Below are 18,934 nucleotides of genomic sequence, written 5' to 3'. Positions count from 1 at the left end.
ATGTATATATATATATATATATATATATATATATATGTATAACTGAATCACTTTGCTGTACAGCAGTAATTAACACAACACTGTAAATCAACTATACTTCAATAAAAAAAATAAAACAGAAACAAAATAAAAACAATCCACAAGATCACATGCTTTCTTTTAATCCTCCATGACTTCATATGACCATGAGAGGCAACAGAAAGACAAATTTCCTTGCTAAGAAAGGGGAGGTTGTCTTTTGGCGATTCATCCCTAATCTCTTTCTCAACTTGAGAGCTCCCTCTCCAGACTCACTGCATATTGGGATCCTTTACTGCCCAGGTCCAGGATCATTCTGAAAATAGAAATGTTCTTCTCACACAGCTGGGCAGCAAGTGTTCAGAACAAGAGTGAAAGGCTAGACAAATCTCTCCATTGTCTAAATGTCAAGATTCTTATCACCCATCTGTGAATCAGAGATTCAGAAAACAGAATCCCTGCTTTCTAAGACAAAGAAGCCTGAGGTCTGAGTGGTGCATTGTGCCACATGCAGAGCCCATATTTTGAACCCAGCAAGTGTAACCAATACCCCTAAATTCAATAAGAAATAAACACCGAAAAACTCTGTAGGGTAACAGCATCAGTGCTCTGTGCTTAGCATCCCTTCCAGGTACTGAGAGGAAAGCATATTCAGTGCTGGTGGTAGTTAGTGCAGTGAAACAGCAGAAAATCTGGTGACAAAAATCCTTATGGCATAATATTTAGTGGAAAAGTAGTATATACAACTTTGATCCAAATTATATTTAAACATAAATGTAAATTTTTTTCTTTGTATGCATCTTTTCCAAAATTCTTACAGTAAAATTTGATTAATTTTGTTGTAAACAATACAACCAATTCCATTTTGAAACTATAGATATATTTAGCAAATCTACGCGAGTAGAGGAGGTGTGGCAGGGGGAGGGGTGTGAGGACAGTGGTTTGTATTTGGCTGAGCCTCCCTGAACCTCAGCATTGGCTCTCCTCTGTGGAAGGGTCACCATCCCTCCCTCTCAGCCTGAATGAGATGATGAAAATGTTCCCCTGTGCGGCGTTCCCACCGTGACCACTCACAAACTTCTAAGATAGATGAGATCAGAGTGGAGATTTCTACTTTGAAAACACCCTATGAATACAATCTTATCCTCACCTATCTTGGCCTGACAATAGTATTTAACAAAGATGATGCTTGCCTCCTTTTTGAAACACTTCTCTCTCTTGCTTTCTTAATTTCCTAATTCTTTCTACTTTCTGGCTATCCATTTTCATGCATTGTCTACTCATCTCTAAATATTGGAGTTCCTGCCACCTGGACTGTAGCCTCCTTTTTCTCTTCTGCCTGGAAAACCTGCTCCAGGTTTTAATACCTGGGTGTTAAAACCCACCAAAATGATGTCATATGCTATCAAATTTTATACCTTGTATCTCTATCCCTGGCTTCTCTCTTGAGATCCAAGTACTTATTCAACATCTTGATTTAGATGTTAAGATCTTACACCTAATAAGTCAAAGTAGAAACAATAGATTTTTCCCACTAAGCTGTTCTTCCCAGTCTTCCCCATATCAGCAAATGGCACCATGATCCACCTAGCCATTAAATCAAAAATCTAGGCATAATTTCTAATTCTTTTTCTCTCACATCCTATATCCAAACCATTAACAACTCTTTCCATGTCTAACATATACCCTTAATATGTCAATTTTTATTTATCTCCACCCCAGTCTGAGCCACCATTATCTCTCACATAGAATTTTACAGTAGCCTCCTAACTGGTCTGTGCATTGACACTCTGACCCACAAGTTCTCCAACAGAACTAAAAGGGTCTTTGAGAAATGAGTTCTGATCCTGTTATTACTCTGTTTAAAACAGTACCATGGCTCCCCATTTCTCTTGGCACAAAGTTGAATGTCCTTGCCATGACCTACAAGGACATATTTAACCTGGCCCTTCTTAACCCTCTTATCTCAGCATGTCCTACAACCTCCCCTGCTCACTATGCTTTATTCATGCTGGCTTTTGTTCCTCAAAGGAACCTGGCTTCTCCTGAAAAATTTTCCCCCAGATTGTCACATGGCCATCTCAGTCGCACCATTCATATCCCAGCTCAAATGTCACCCTTAGAGTTTCTCTGACCTCCATCTAAGGTACCCCACTCCAGCCATCACCCTATTCCAAATCATTCTCTATTACATGACCCTGTTTTATTACCTTTCTAACACTATTATCTGCAGCTATTCATTTTATTTTTATTTACTTATTGTTGTCTCACTCACATAGAATGTAAGCCTCAATAAGAGCAAGGACTTTGTCTGTTTTGTTAGGAATCCCTAGTGCCTAAAACAGAACCTGGCACATAGTAAGGGCTCATTAAATATTTGATGAATGAATGAGTGAATGGATGGCATGTCTAGGAAGGCTGGACCCTGGGACCTTACCACTGGACAAATAATCTCTTGTCTTGGATGATGAAGCCATTCAATTTCAGAAGGTTGAAATAAGAAGGCCGAGCTCTTAAGACCTCTTCCATCTGTATCGCTGGTCTACTAAGGACACACAGATTGGGTTCAACTGTCACCATGAGAAAGAAGTGGCAGCTCCTTGTATACAATTCGGGATGCACTTTGTACTAGTAGAAATGAGAATCTGAAAATCTGGAAGGATCGAGGTAGCCCACTTTTCTCTTTTGGTTGCTTGATCATTCAAAAATCCAGGGCAAATCTTGCCATGGCTGATGAATACTGCCTCAGAGACGGTTAATTCCCATAAGGAGGTGAGTGTTTAATGGAAAGGTTTTATGCAAGGTGGACTATGTCTTCCTGATGCATGATAGTACCTGTGTCACTAAGGGAGGCTCTGAGACCAGGAGTCCAAGAGTCATTTGTTCAAATGAAATAAAGCCTGTTAGTCTTGCCAGTATTCTCCTGCTTCGTTGCTTAACACCAACCAGATGATGTAAGCTGTCCCTTTGTTGTTTACAGGGATGTTTCTAAAGAGGCAGTCAAACATTGCCTCAGTCTGGTTAGGAATAATGAGGCCACTGCCTGGGTCTTAATTATATCACCGGCGGAAGTCCAGTGCCAGAGGAGAGTAAAGATAAAGAGGAAAGCTATCCTCTTTTTAAGGATGTTCCAAAGCATTCAGAAACATGTGTCCTTAAAATAAAGATGATAAGATGCAGAAACAGCCGTATGAACAGGAGTCTGAAATGCTGGGGTTTTGTTGGTAGTTCCACTTTTCCTTTAGAGAGCAAAGCTACCTGGTTGGAGAGGGAATGGAGATCTAGTTAGCTGCTCCTTAATGGATTTCAGAAGCCTTAAGGTGACACATGAAAGATCATTCCTAGGAATTTCTAGTCAATCTCCAGAGGAGACACAGAACCACACACTCATTGGCATCTAAATTCTGTGAGTCCTCTTTTCCCGCAAAGGAAGTTTCTCTACTTTGCTGTGTTCAGAACCTTTCTACACAGGAGAATTTATGTTCATCTTTATATTCTTTCCACTCTGTTACTACTTTAAAAAAACACAGAGTTCAGAGCCAGACATTATCACCATCATCATCATCATCATTGGTATTGTTACTATTAATTTTAGATTACTGCTATTAAATCACTTAGGAAAAGTTTGCATATCAGTCTTGAACCTTAGATTTTGAATGAAGGGGGGATGGTTTGGGAAAACAATGTCTACCTGGAAATTTATTCTATAATGGCATAGAAATGTAAGCTGAAAAGATTTTTAGAGTTTATTTAGTGCAGCTCCCTTATTTTTAATATGAGGAAACGGAAACACCTTTACGCTTTTGAAGGTAAAGCAACTTGACCAAGGTCATGTAGTGTATACAGTGCAATGTTTTTTGGATGTAAAGAACAGAAAACCTGACTTATTATATTATAAACTGACCTAAACAATGATCCAATTTATCTTACTAAAATGAAGGACATGTATAGGGCGGCAGTATTAGTTTTCTAGGGCTGCTGTAGCAAAACACCACGGACTGGGTGGCTTAAATAACATATGCTTATCTTCTCACAGTTCTAGAGGCTTCAAGGTGCCAGCAGGGGTGGTTTCCCCTGAGGCTTCTCTCTTTGGTTTATAAGTGGCCACCTTTTCTGTGTATATGCATCGTTGGTATCTTTTCCTCTTCTTTTAATGACACCAGTCCTGTTGGATTGAGGCCCACCCATAGGCCCTGATTTAACTTCAGTTATCTCTGAAGACTCTATCTCCAAATATAATCACATTGGCAGTTAGAGTTTCAACTTATGAACTTTGGGGACACAATTCAGTCCCTAACAGTGAATGCAGTTGGGCCTGGTGTTTTCTGTTTGGGGTGGTTATTAATTATTTATTCCATTTGTTTGAGAGATACAGCCTTATTCAGATTGTCTATTTCTTCTTGTGTGAAACTGGGGAAAATGTATCTTTTAAGAAATTGGTCCATTTAATCTAGGTTATCAAATTTGTGGACATAGAGTTGTTCATAGTACTCCTTTATTATACTTTTTACATCCATACGATCTGTAGTGATGTCCTGTCTTTTGTTTCTAATATTTGTAATTTTTGAACTTCTTGAAGTTCTTTTATTCTTAGCCTGGCTAGAGGCTTATCCATTTTATTGATCTTTTCAAAGAAGCAGCTTTTGGTTTCATCGATTTTCTCTATTGAGATCCTCCCTTCAATTTTATTGATTTCTGCTCTAACGCTTATTATTTCTTTTCTTCTGCTTACTTTGATTTAATTTGCTTTTCTCCTTCTAGTTTCCTAAAGTAGAAACTTAGATTATTGATTTTAGATCTTTCTTCTTTATATATATATCAGTATATATATATAGAATCAGTATATATATATATATAGAAATCAGTATATATATACATATATATATATAGAATCAGTATATAAATAAGTATATATATATGTGTGTGCTTTTATTTCCTGACTTTCTATTTTGTTCAGCTGATCTATTTGTCTACTTGATGGCCATACTATACCATTTTAATAACTGTAGGCTTATAATGTCTTGAAATTATATAGTGCTAACTCTTCAACTTTGTCCGTTTTCATTTGTTTTTTTGCTATTCTAGGTTTTTTGAATTTTCATATGAATTTTAGAATCGGATTTTCAATTTCTACAAAAAAAGTCTGTTGGAATTTTGATTGGGATTTCATTGAATCTATAGATCAATTTGGGAAGAACTGATAATAATGCTGCATCTTCTGATCCATGAACATGGTAGACCTCTCCATTTATTTGGATCTTCTTTAATTTTGGCTCAGCAATGCTTTGTAGTCTTCAGCATATAGGTCTTTCACATCTTTTACCCCTAAGTATTTTGTGGGTTTTGATGCTATTGTAAATAGCTCAAGCCCCTCTCCTGTAAGTCAACCCATTGCATGTGCAAATGTTATCTAGCTCTTTTTGAGTCACTCTGCGGTGGGGCTCGCAGAATTGTCTAAAAAATCGCTGATACTCTTGCTACTGCTATTGCTCTGAATAATAAACAATGTGCCCTTCCACTCTTACCCAGAAGTCTTGTGTTTTCTACCAGCATTCATGAAATTTTGGCAGGCTTCTTGTTACCTTGCAAATAAGATAAAATCTCATACCCTTAAGTTTTTAATAGATGCTCTAACCAATACCCTGTGAGTTGTGAGATTTTGCCAGTCTGGCTGGTGGGAATAGGCACTATTCCCAGTCCCACGTGAGCATAAAGTAGCTGTTGACTCTAATTCTTTTGGGTGGTTCTTGGGTAGTTTCTCACATGTATGTGTTGACCAGTACTGACCTAAATCCCTGAGGGAGCCTCTTCACAGATCTCCTGAGTTGTCTCTCTTCTCTCTGGTACTCTATCCTGCTAATTCTAGTTGCCTTGGTCTTCCCTGACTCTCAGCTGTATCTTTCCAACTTGAAAAGTCTTCCAGGCTCAGCTTCGCTCCCCTCTCTCTGTGCCCAGGTCTGGAAACTTTCTCCAAGCAGTATGCTGAGGAGATCATGGGATCACCTAGCTTGTTTCCCATCTCTCATTGGTCATTATCCTTCATTATCTAATGTCTGGTTCTTGAAAAATGTTGCTCTGTTTATTTTGTCTATTTTTTGTTTCAGGTGGGAGGATAAATTTGCTCCCTGTTACTCCACCTTGACCAGATGTGAAAGTCATATGAATTCTTCATGTAGTCATCTCAAAATCGATTTTCTGTCTTATTCACATTCTATTTACCTTTATATTTTGGTCATTTTCTTAGATACACAGTTTTTGGTTTTTATATAATTACATCTATTGTTCTCTTTTTCAGAATTACTTCCATTGATTTTAAACTTGGAAAGTTGTTTCTACAATCCAATAAATCAGACTTTCACTTCTTTTATTTTCCTTGAATTTATTTCATATTTAATTCTGGAATTAATTTTAGGGTAAGATGTGAGCCTCTAATTTCTTTTCTCACTAAGCAGTTAATTTTACTAAAATAATTTTTCTCTTCTCTCTTTTCCTCCTGATAGTTCCTGCATAATATTTTAAGTTTTTACATATTCTAGAATTTGTTTCATTATCACTTATTTTTTCTTTTGATCTGTACATTTTAATTATTGTAGCTTTATGTATAGTATATTCTAATATCTGAACAGGCAAGCCTTGTCTCAAGACTCCTCTTTTTAAAAAATATTATTATCATTTACTTATTTTGAACCTTAGAATTATTTTATCAAGACTTTGCTCTTTTCCTTTCTTCTCCCCAAACTTTCCAATGGCACTTTTGTTGGAATAAATAAATTGCTTTAGAAAATTTGACCTGTCTTTCAGGAATATAGTACATCATTTCTTTTTTTTTTCTTTTTTTAAGTTTTCCTTTACATCTCTTGTTAAGGTGACAAATCAATTAAATAGTTATGATTTCTTTTCCTGTGAGTCCACATTTGATGACAATCACTTCTTTTGGAGAATATGTCCCACTAGTGTTTAGAGACCTAGCACTGCTCTTCTTGTAACTCTCTATCCTCATCCCTCTTTCTTATGCCTTCCCACATAGCAACACTGATGATATTCCCTATGATTCTGAGATATTTTCTTTCTTTTACACTCTCCTTTTATAGATTCCTTTCTCTGTAGAGAACCCAAAAATTATTACTTAACCCAGAATATCTTTCCAGAGCATGCAGACCTTGCAGACCCAGCACCCCCTGCTCTGGATACACCGTGCAATTACCTCTCCTTCTCATCTGTTCCATGTCCAGTAGTTCAAAGCTCTTCAATGCACTCACATCAGCCAAGCTGCAACAAATCATCCAGAAGAAATTGTTTTATCTGTTATCGCCCTATAAATATTTGCATTTTTAACAAGGAACTCTACTCTGAATACCCCCACTCTTCTAAAAATGACTAAACCTTAAGGAACGGTTTAACGGTGCTGCAGGCTGGTGGGGACAGTATTTGGGTACTGATAATATTTCCATCACAACACTGATCTTTGTATCAGTTAAGGCCAATCAGGAGATGGAAACAACTTAGTAATTTGATTCGGAAAGTTTAACATACAGAATTGTTAACTTTAACAGAGGATTGGAATAACAAGGGATTTGCGGTCTGACGCCTTGAGCGGGCGGGGCGGAGCTAGGTGGGAGGGAGGGGTGGGGGCTGGAACCCTTCCCACCTGCGACCCAAAGGAAGAAAGCGAGATTCTATTCGGTTTGCAATTGGAAGGCACTCAGGAGTTAATCAGAGCGAGATTTCGACCCCTCACGCGATTGTCCTCGCTTCCTCCCTTCTAGTGCGTTTAGTAGGCACGTTCCGGACGTTAGTCCAACACCATAAACCAACATGAAATACGGCAGCAGATACGGAAACAGCCGTGGGGAGGAAATGAAAGTGGACCGGGTCGGGTTGGGGTCAGAGTAGGGCGGCGGACCAGGACAAGGGCGAGCTGGCAGAGGAGTCGGCCGAGAACGTATATTCACTGATTTTTATTATTATTATTGTTTTTTACTGGAGCAGACAGCACGTAAAGACAACCAATTAGTCCTCTTTCCAATCCATATTGTGAGCCTCCAGCCCGAGAACTCCCGGCTAAATGGCACCGCCCCGGAACCTTGTATCACCGGAACTAGATGCCGAAGTCCTTTGTGTTACAGCCGGACGCAACGCTCACGGAACGCTTCCGGTTAGGAATCATGGCCGCGGCCGTTCGAGAGTCACGTGTGAGTGCGGGGAAAAAGCTGAAAAATTCACTAAAGAAGAAGGGGAAGATGAAAATGATATCCCCGGCTGCAGCATCGGAGCTGGAAGATAAGGACAAAGATGCTACCGATAATGAAGGTAACGTACTAGGGCTGAGTTTGGCTGCTCAGAGGAAAGGCCGGCATGAGTTTGCGGGAAGCAGGGGATGCGAACGCATTTGCCGCTAGCCGCCCGAATTTCGTCTCCTCAGGACGGCGAAGGGGCGTCTTTGGCTCCTTGAGAAGGCTTGGGAAAGTGGTGTTCAGGGAAGGGTCCCTGTTGCGTGTTAAAGCTTCCAAGTTCTTTTATTAGACATTTTTATTGTCACTGTAATTAATTAAAACAGATGAAACTGCTCCTTTTTATAGCAGCAAAACGAAGCTTACAGTAGCAAGGGACGAAAGGAAGGGGGATGTTTGGAATTACAAGAATGAGTTAGTTCTCATATGGAGCCAGGAGCAAAAGGCCGAAAGAGGAAGACGGATGGTATACTTGAATTTTCTTGTGCGGTAGATGCGTGCATCTGTTGGGGAGTTAAGAGATGAGATAGTAAATGAAAGAAGAGTAGGTGGTTAAAGTAGAGTAGCTAAAAGTAGCAGTTGATAACTCTCTCTCTCAGAGACGTTTGCTATTGAAAGGAAGGAAATATATTTTAAGGCTTTCAACCATGATGTGTCCATGCTTCTACTCTTTACCATCGTTCTTGGCACTAGCTTCTTAGGTTAAAGGGGTCTCAGACGACCCCTGACTTACTACTGCCAGTGATTGCTCCTTTGTACTGTCTAGAGCTTTGTAACAGCCAGACCTATTCTTTTATAATGTACCTCAGATCATGTCAGTTATCTGCTCAAGATGAGCCAGTGGCTACCCATCTCAGAATAACATCCAAAGTCCTTAGCCTGTGTATGATCTAGTTCAGGCATCTCTCTCATCATCTGCTCCTCTGCGCTGCCCCTTACTAGCCACATTGATATCCTGTGGTTTGTTATACATATTAAACATAACTCTCACACCATGGGTTCTGCATTTGCTGGTTTCACTGCCTAGAATACTTTTCAGATGCTTGCATGGCTCTCTCTCTCGCTCACTCCTTCAGTCTCTGATTCAATGCCTTGTCTGCGAGACTCGTCCCTGACCGCCCTATCTAATGTACACCACTACTCTTCTCCGTGTCTCCCTGCCTTCACTTTTTGAGTTACTACCCTGCTTTATTTTCCTCAGCATTTCTCAAACCCTCTGACATATTGTATATTTGCTGTGTGTCTCTCCCAGCTGGAATGTAAGTTCCATAAGAGGAGAGACTGCTCTGTACCCAGTGCCTAAGACAGTGCCTGCCGTGTTGTGGATCCTTCGCAGCTATTTAAGTAAATAAGTGAATAAACCTCAACTTCCAGGACTAAGAAGAAGAAACTCATATACTACTGGAGTCCCTAGGTAATTGGAATCCTTATCTCCTGCCAAAGGAGTTAAGGAAAACAGACAATTCATTGAGCAGGGATTGGAACACCTCCCAATATATATATATATATTTTTTGCTGTACGCGGACCTCTCACTGTTGTGGCCTCTCCCGTTGAGGAGCACAGGCTCCGGACGCACAGGCTCAGCAGCCATGGCTCACGGGCCCAGCCGCTCCGCGGCATGTGGGGTCTTCCCGGAACGGGGCACGAACCCGTGTCCCCTGCATTGGCAGGCGGACTCTCAACCACTGCGCTACCAAGGGAAGCCCTCCCAATATTTTTTGAACTCAATAGACTGGTTCCTGTGGGGTTGTCAGAGAAAGAAATACTACTGCATTTGGAGCAGAATATCAGTATTGCTTACAGATTTAGGTGGAAAGTAGATTTCTCTATTCAAGTACTGGATAATTTCAAGTTAGAGCTGTCCTGACTTCTCAGTGCATTATTGTAAATATGATTAGGTTCTAGGGTTCTCTTGCTATTATAGTTCAATTACATTTTGGGTTAAGAAGGCTTTTGGCTAATATAGAGACCTTATTATTCAATTCAGTTCAATGAACAATTGTGTTCTTCTGTATTCTGGTCACCCTCTGGGTGTTGAGGATACAAAGGATGAGTAAGTTCCTGCCCTAGAATAGTCTTCGGGAAGATAGATATTAAACACAGGACTGTAATACAATGTATTGAGTATTATTAAGAGCTCATTATAAAGGTTATAGTTACCATGATCCTGGTCCAGTTAAAAATGGTAAGGATGGAGACAGAGAAATCCATATCATAGAACCCAGCCTAGGCGTTGCTTCCTTCTATCTTATACATATTACTTACAATGTACTGTATTATTATTTTATTTTAACGTGTCTCTCTCCTTTTGGATATAAGTTCAAGTGCTGGAACGATGTCTTATGTATCTTTATTTTCATAGGGCCTTCCTTACACGTTTTGGTACTAAGTACATTTTCTTGCTGAATAAATATGGATAAGTAAGGTGTCATTTCATCGAAGCCTTAGTTTTCTAAGTCTGGGGGTGGAGAGGACAGTTTTCTCAGACATAGGAAAAGCACATACACAGTGGCATGCAGCTTCTTAAAACACATGGCTGGTTAGGTTGAGATAATTGTTGGCTATGGCTCTAGCTCTTCAGAGGAGTCACTGAGACTAGGAACAGAGGATAAAGCCAGATTGTAAAGGACCTTGTTTACCATATGAAGGAAATAGGATTCTCTATTTGTAGGCAGTACAGAGCACTTGAGACCTTTTAAGCAAGAGGGTGACACATCTTTATAAACATCACTGCTAACTGTATGGTGACTGCCATAGAGAGCCAGAACAATCAGGCAATTGCAAAACTCTTTTAGGGATTGCACTAGCAAAGTACAGGGGAGACAGAGAGACGGTCCCCACTTGAACTGTGTTTCAGAAGGAAAGCATTCAATTTTCCAGATAACCAACTTCCAAATAAACTTGTAGCACCATAAATTTTGGGTGTACTATACTGTTAGAGGAATTAGGTAATAATAACAATAATATTAGCTTAGGTACTGTTCTAAGCTCCCTGTGTATCACTTTAATTCTGACAACAACCGTGTGAGACAGGGTTATTATTATCCTCATTTTACTTATAAGAAACTGAGACACAGAGAGGTTTTATCTTGCTCCCCCAGTGCACAAGCTGATAAACAAGTTGGTAAATGACACGACCATTACCTAAGTTTGCTCTAGAGCCTTTACTCTGACCCCTGACTCTGCTGATATGGTTGAGGAACCAGGAGGATAGAGATGATCAAAAAAAAAAAAAAGCTCTCCGGAAAGTAAAAGAGCAAGGGCATAGAATCTTAAGAAAGATTGGGTATGAGGAAACCTTGGTGTTGAGACAGATTTTTTTTCCACTCAGGGAGGTTCCATCACTAAGGGGTGTTTTTGTGGTCAGATTGCTGTAGCATTCCTTCCGCTGTTTTTAACTGTGTAGTCTTCGTTCCTTCCTCACTTATTTCAGCCTTCCTTCTTTTCTCCTAATATCCATGTATTATCTCTAGAAATGAATGATCACTTTTACTCAGTTGTATAAGAGGCACCTGTGTTTGTACTGCTTATTTACTGTGACCTGCCTCAGTTTCCTCATCCCTAAAATGGACGTGATAAGTGTCTCCTTAGGATTTTTGCAAAGATTCAATGAGCTCATATACGTAAAGCATTTAATGTTTGGCACAAGGCACCTACTGATAAATATTTGGATTAATGATCATGACATTTTTTCTGATCTAACAAAACTGCTAGTCCCATCTCTTGACCACCCAATAAGCCTTCCAGCCCTTGATAACCGAGATGTTTATAAGCTGGAGCTTTCTCCAGAAAAAAGATGAGAATTTCCTCTGGTAAACCTGCAAGGTAGCTGATGGCGTTTCTGTTTTACAGATGCGGAGACAGAGGCTTGGAAATACTGTTTCCATTGTGCCTCCCAATGGAAAACTGTTCAGTCCATAGTTGCAGGATGTTGTCTCTTAATTCTGTCCTTCTTACTCCATAATCTAATCATTTAGTCATGTATTTTTGGTAAAATTCAGGATTAATAATAGTGATTTTGACAGCTATGGGTTGTCTATGCTTAGTTGTTCCATAGATACCTCACAATATTTGCAAGGCTGGACAGGATAGGGAGGGTGGGAGGGAGGGAGACGCAAGAAGGAAGAGATACGGGAACATATGTATATGTATAACTGATTCACTTTGTTATAAAGCAGAAACTAACACACCATTGTAAAGCAATTATACCCCAATAAAGATGTTAAAATATATATATATATTTGCAAGGCTGAATTCATAATTTCATTTTCCCAAATACAGAAGCCAGTGAATGAGGAGGATGGACTATATCATTGTGAACTGGTGGTAGTCTGCATACCCAGCCTCCACGATCTGAGGGCTGCTTACTCCTCAAGGCTCACACCTTGTCGCCCCCCAGCTCGCTAGTGTCACAGTTTCTGAACTCCTCGTTCCGTGAACACATTTGCTCTCCTCCCTCCTAGCCATGCTTATGCTGTCCTAGTAGCTGCTATTTTTTCTTCACTTTCTCATAACCAGCTTCTCTGTGTCCTTTAGATTTCTACTTAGTTGTCTCCCTCTGCTGTTTCTTTCAGGATTTAGAATGTGTCTCTTCAATAGACATAAATAATAAAGGGCCTTTTATTTAATAAATTCAGTAATGTAGGTCCTTTGGATGGGACGTTTTCCTTTGGTTTAACTCAGAATTTGCTATTTAATATAAGAAGTTGATTTTTTTCCCCTTGTGAAGTCAGGTATTTCTGGAAAAAAGTGAACCATGGAAACAGCTTTTCTAGTTCAGATATTTGTGTACATATGGCCTTGGCAGAACTATTAAGTTATCAAAAATTTATAGAGAATGGATTCTGAGAGATTATAAAGGCAGGCGATTGAAGCTGACTGCAGACACATGAGGAATCAGCAAATTATAGACTTATTATTAAAGTGTACCAGCTCATTTTATTAGGAAATTGAATTAGAGACTAGAGACTTATCTTTGAATTTTAATTGGTTCATAAAAATTGATAGGGATGTGCCTTATATCAACATTTGAAAGCAACTTCCTTTAGCAAGATGCTACTTAAAGTCCATAGAAAACACACAGGTATAACCCATGTGTTGTTTTAACTTTATTTTTTATCTTCTGGCTTTAATTTTTTTTGACACATTGTTTAAGAAAGGTAGAAAATTGTGCTTTTATGAGTGTAAACCTCTTAAGTATTATTTGTCAGACTTTGCAGAAGTTTCCTAGTTCAGTGGGGAGAGACCTTGAAAGCTTTGGTTACAGCTGTGTCTCAGAACTTGACATAAATCCTGAAACATGGTGTAGTACTCAATATCCATTTATTATAAATTGGAAAACTCTCTTAATGTGATTTTTACACTCTTTTCTCATGTACCAGGTATTTTTAGCTGAAGTTAAAAATTAACAGAAGTTGTATGTAATATAAACTTGAATGATAGCAAAATGATTCAGGCTGAAGTTTTGGTAAATTGTAATACTCTTCAGTAGGGTTTGAAATCTGGTCATAGTAAAATTGCGGATGATCACGAATCAGAGGTATTTGAAAGGTAAAATGCTGTAGTCAACGTTTGAGTAACACATAAATGTCAAGCATTATAAAGGAGAGGATGCCACCCCTAAGTGAGTTAACCTGGAACTACTCAGATTTATTGAATTGATACCTTGTTGGAGGTTTAGATACAATATATACTTGGCTCTTAAGTTTGTAGTCTAAATAAAAAACACAGGTACACCTAGCCTTCCCAGTCAGTAAATCGTGAAAAAAATGAGAACACTGGTGATGATACCACGTATTATAAAGAAGAGTATGATAACCTCTACCTCTGAGTTATCATTGACCTACTCAGATTTATGGAATTTATGCACTGTTGGAGGTTTAGACACAATACCTACTTGCTTCTTAAACTAATAGTCTTTATTAAAAAAAAAAAAAAGCTCTGTAGTCAGTGAATCAACCCAAGTGAAAAAAGCCTTGGTCCAGTGCCATGAAGTGATTGACCCCTCCCTCACAGAATGTGTCCATATGCCTATAAACTAGTAGGGAGGAATGGTAATTTCATTTTTTTCTGAATTATCTGGTTACATATTTGAAAAGTGGCCATACACTTCTAACACAAGACTTGATAACAATCGGTTTAGAAGATCCGAGGAGCTACCCCTTCATTTTTGATAAACTACAAAACAGTATTCAAGATGTAATAACCTAGCAGATAAATGGGCTTTTCATCAAACTGTAGCTTATAGCCTCCTTCATCGTTTAAGTTACTTAAATAGCAAAGGAACATGCCTAAGAAATGAAGTATATCATAGTCCTACTTGAGTGGTTTAGCAATTTATAGGACAGACTCAGGAAACAGACTACTTCCAGGCTCTGTATGCTCTGGCTTGCCCAGATAGCACACAGTAATGACATCCGATAGTTTGTCCTGTGGTAGAACTTTCATTTTATTTTTGGTTATTTTTATGGAAACCTGGGGTAACTTCCTTTTTTTTTTTTTTTTTTTTTTTTAGAGGTAAATGCTTTTTTAAAAAGTTTTCAAGTATCAATTTTGAATATTCTAAATTAAGTACTGATGGGCGGGAAAGATCACATGACATGATCGATCGGAACAGATGATTTAAACCTGGAGTGGGGAGCAGTAGTTTTGTAGAGCTCTGCATAGCTAGGGGCAGAATGAGAATGGGCGCAAGCAATGGCTGTTCTGTTACCTGTGGCCTAGAGAGAAATTCCTTTTTAATTCAAGCTTTATTAAGCTATTTTGTGAATACTTTCTGCCTTAGTTCAGTACGCATTAGTCTGAGCTGAATCTTTGATTCAAAGCTTTGTAGTGCCTTAGAAATCAACAGCCCTATCATCCTACCTTATTAACTTTGTGACTTTGGCCATTTTTTTAAGCTTCAGAACCGTTCCCTTTGTAAATAGAATAATAATAGCAACTCAAAGAGTGTTGTGAGGATTAAATGATAACGCATAAGAAGTGTTTTAAATAGCACCTAGCCCTAAACACATGTTTTAGAGTGCTCGGAAAGCTGTAGGATGGAGACATCGACCACTTCTGAAATAGAGTCAAAGGTGGCTTCTCACCATGAACGCCTGGTGCATGGGTTATAGGCGATATCCAAGACTGTGGGTAGAATTATAGTGGAAGGAAAATTTATTCCCCCTTCCCCGCTGTTTTTCGGCATCGTTTTTAAAGCTTTTGGGATTCCCCCCTGCTCTGGCTCCCAGGTTCTTAGTACCTTTGTCTGTCTTCTGGTTACTGTCATCTCTTTAGTGCCTACTATGTGCCAGGGCTGTGCTAACTGCTTTTCATGTGTTATTTAATCATCATAACAACCCAGTGAGGTAGGTACTGTTTTTATTCCCATTTTACAGAGACACAGGGATTAGGTAACCTGCCCAAGATTACACTGGTAGGAAGAAATGGAAACAGGACATAGCGCCAAGTCTGCCTAATTTTGTAATCTGAGCTCTTAACCCCTGTGCTGTAACTGATCATCTAAAGCTTCCCATTCAGCACCTCACATGTCCTGTAGATTCCAGCCACCAGAGTTATTTCTTCTTTGTTCCCCTCTTCTCCACAGCCACGTTGTTTGTGTCCTGTGTGTGGTGTGTAATTGACATGTAAACATTTACTATGGGCTAGGCATTCTTCAAGAACTTTGTATATATTAACTCATTTAATTATCACAAAACCGGATAAAGTAGATACTATTTTATTGCCATTTGTACAGACAAGGAAATTAAGGTTGAGAACATAAAAACCTTCAGAAAAGTCACATAGATTTCTGTCTGGAGATAAGATTGAATCAGGCAGCCTGATCTGTGTCTTTACTCTTCAGCCACTGCTAGCTGATCTCAGTCAAATTTTTATGAGAGTTCTGTTTGATTTAGAGTAAATTCTAAAGGTATAAAGTAATATCAAGGTTAACCAATAGCCTTAATGCTCCCAGATGATATTTGTATTTTAAAAGAACAACCTTCTTAATCCAATAGAGAAACTTTTTTAAAAGTAAGGACTTGAGGTAGGTGGTAAGAGAAAAAAGCACTAGCAGTTTGGCCACTTACTGGAAGTACACACCTATAGTGCAGAACTTGGGGCTTGATGTATATTTTATTTCTTGGATGATAAATCAGGCCAGCTTATTTATGTAAACCAACCAGCTTTTCATACCCAATTCTTACCGTCCAATCCCCAAATCTCCAGTTTCAGCCAGTGTGAACTTCTTGTTATTTCATAAATATCTTACCTTCTTCAACATTCCCATGCTTTTGGACATGCTGGTTTCTTCTGCCTGGAATGTCAATAATAATGATGATTACAGTAATAATTTTAATTTTAATGCAGAGCATTGACTCAAATCTAGGATGTTTTTGGTTCTAGATTCAGTGATCTTGCCCCCTGCCTCTTTCAGTTGGCCTCATTGTAGAAACTTGTTTCTTTGGCCTTTTTCTTTCTCTTGTCATTCAAACTCTTGCTTTACTTTTAAGAAACAACTTGAAATCATCTTTGTAAAAGATACCCCTAAACAATCACCCTTTTCTTCATTGTTTTTCTTTTAGAAGAACACTTACAAATTTTACAGATTGTAAAACCAAATTTTACAATCGGTTTTAACTAATTTATATATCCTACTAAACATTTGGCTTCTTCGAGGAGAATTTGATTTTTCATTTTCGCCTTCCTTCGTCTTCATTCACGATTCTTGGTAAATATTGAAGGACTGCGAGTCTTCTTTAAAAACTTTATCCCAAAGGCTAAGGTGAATAGCTCACTTTTCTGCCAGCAGCTAACCATATATCTGGGATCAGGGACAGATGGCAAGTTTGAAAGGCTGATGGAAGTTTGGGGAAAAGGCAGCAAGAGATGGAGAAATGCCTGTGTCTACCTCATTATCTCAGAGGTCTAACCCTGCCCTGTCCAATATGATAGCCACTAGTCACTTTAAATTTAAAATAATTAAAATTAAATAAAGTTAAAAATTCAGTAACTCAGCTGTACTAGCCACATTTGAAGTACTCAGTAGGCTCTTGTGGCTGGTGGCTAGTGGGCAGCTCTGATAATAGAACATTTCCATGAATGCAGAAAGTTCTGTTGGAACCTTGAGTTATTACTTCCAATAAGCATTCTTTGTAGCCCTTCCTTAATTTCCAGATTTTTAAAATAGAATGCAGAATTAGAGTTAATGTTTAAAATAACACACACGACTTCAAAGGAATTTTTTGCTTATCTACATCCACTTAACTTCTTTTAAATATCAGTTCATGGTCAATTCAAAAAATCTCGTCCTCCAGTAAATTTTTAAGGACCAGTTCTATCTTCTGATTTGCATAGTGATTATCTTTGGTATCCTAGAAGTAAATCCTGTTTTTTAGTATGCTGGAAGACCTCATTACAGTGGCATTTTAAATTTATATAAAATATCATCATTTCCATCGGCAGTGAATGCGTGACTAAAAACTTCTGAGCTAGAGCTTCTTAAAAAAATAATAAAATAAAAATTATGACTTCAATAAATTATTCTGGAATTTTTTTTTTTAATTGGTGGGGTAAGTGCAGGTGGTATGAAATGGTGTTATAAAACGTCATGGATTTATTGTGTCCATCACACATGCATGTTGTGGTAGTCAGGCTGGATAAGAAACACACCAAAGAAAAATAGCCAGGGTTTAGAAATGGAGAAATTGGAGTGGCTTACACAACCATAAAGCCTTTGGCTGCCTTTACAGTGTAGGTGAAACTGAAATTCGCTGCAATTTGTGTGTGAATTCATCAGGACAAAACACTAGATGTCAGTGTTGTAGTTTTGACATTTTACCAGGAGCTAGTAAAGACTTCTGCTTTTAATCACTCAGAGATTCTTCATTGACACAAACTTTTAAGCTGTTGTGCCTCTTTACATTTGGATAAATGCTTACTTAGAAGAAGTACTTTTCAAAGAATTGTTTATTTTGTTATTCGTGCCTGTCTAGTGATGCTGACTGAGGAATAAACATATGCGATATTAACATATATGTTTTTCAGCTAAATATGTTCTCCAAACTTTGTTCCTCAACCCACTTCCCAGGGAACACTGATCTTAGGAGATGCTTCTGGGGGAAAAATAATGTGACTCTGGAATCTGGTATATAGCAGTAACTCAGATCTTCATTGAACGATAGTGCTTTCAGCTTTTGTTTGGCAAAATTTAGATACTTTTTCTTATATTGCAGGCAGTAAGATTTCTTATATCACCTTAGATTTGCATATCAAATCCTAGTCATCTTCTCAGATTTCTTAAATTTGCCCAGCGTACAGGATACAGAGGAAGCTTCAAATTAAATATGTGGCAAATTAATTTCTCTTTAAAAAAATTCTTTCTCTTTATTAAGAAATATGCAGCACATTAAGGCAGTAGAATTATTAGTGATTCTTGCTTTATCATTTCCTTTAATATTTTTTGATACCATTAACATACTTTATGTTTTAAGATCATGCTTTTTAAAAATATAAAGTATTATTTTGCTCTCTGTGTTCAACTCTAGTTTATGTATTGTTCTGTTGGCACGAACCCGTGTCCCCTGCATCGGCAGGCAGACTCTCAACCACTGCGCCACCAGGGAAGCCCAAAGATACTTCATTTTTTACTCCTATGCTTGAGGCTCATTTTTATATGTGTATAAAATGTTTTATATATTTT

General features: G+C 38.4%; 1 protein-coding gene and 1 long non-coding RNA gene across 2 annotated transcripts in view; one reads left to right on the top strand and one right to left on the bottom strand.

The window, feature by feature from the left end:
* The window catches only part of LOC112395803 (uncharacterized), a 41,793-nt gene extending 34,027 nt beyond the window's left edge, over positions 1–7,766 (bottom strand). The window contains exons 1-2 of the long non-coding RNA XR_003002453.1: positions 7,667–7,766; positions 7,223–7,287 (exon numbers count right to left, since the gene is read on the bottom strand). This is a non-coding gene — a long non-coding RNA (uncharacterized LOC112395803). The remainder of the gene's footprint in view (positions 1–7,222; positions 7,288–7,666) is intronic.
* A 184-nt stretch (positions 7,767–7,950) lies between these two features.
* Positions 7,951–18,934, top strand: part of RRP15 (ribosomal RNA processing 15 homolog) — a 43,461-nt gene continuing 32,477 nt past the window's right edge. The window contains exon 1 of the mRNA XM_024739219.1: positions 7,951–8,328. Within this exon, the coding sequence (XP_024594987.1) occupies positions 8,121–8,328 (208 nt within the window). The 5' untranslated portion in view covers positions 7,951–8,120. The remainder of the gene's footprint in view (positions 8,329–18,934) is intronic.

This window comes from Neophocaena asiaeorientalis, unplaced genomic scaffold, assembly GCF_003031525.2.
Source record: "Neophocaena asiaeorientalis asiaeorientalis breed wild unplaced genomic scaffold, Neophocaena_asiaeorientalis_V1.1 scaffold477, whole genome shotgun sequence".
Taxonomy (NCBI): domain Eukaryota; kingdom Metazoa; phylum Chordata; class Mammalia; order Artiodactyla; family Phocoenidae; genus Neophocaena; species Neophocaena asiaeorientalis.
The sequence above is the reverse complement of the archived record's forward strand: the minus strand, read 5'-3'. Positions and strand labels throughout refer to the sequence as shown.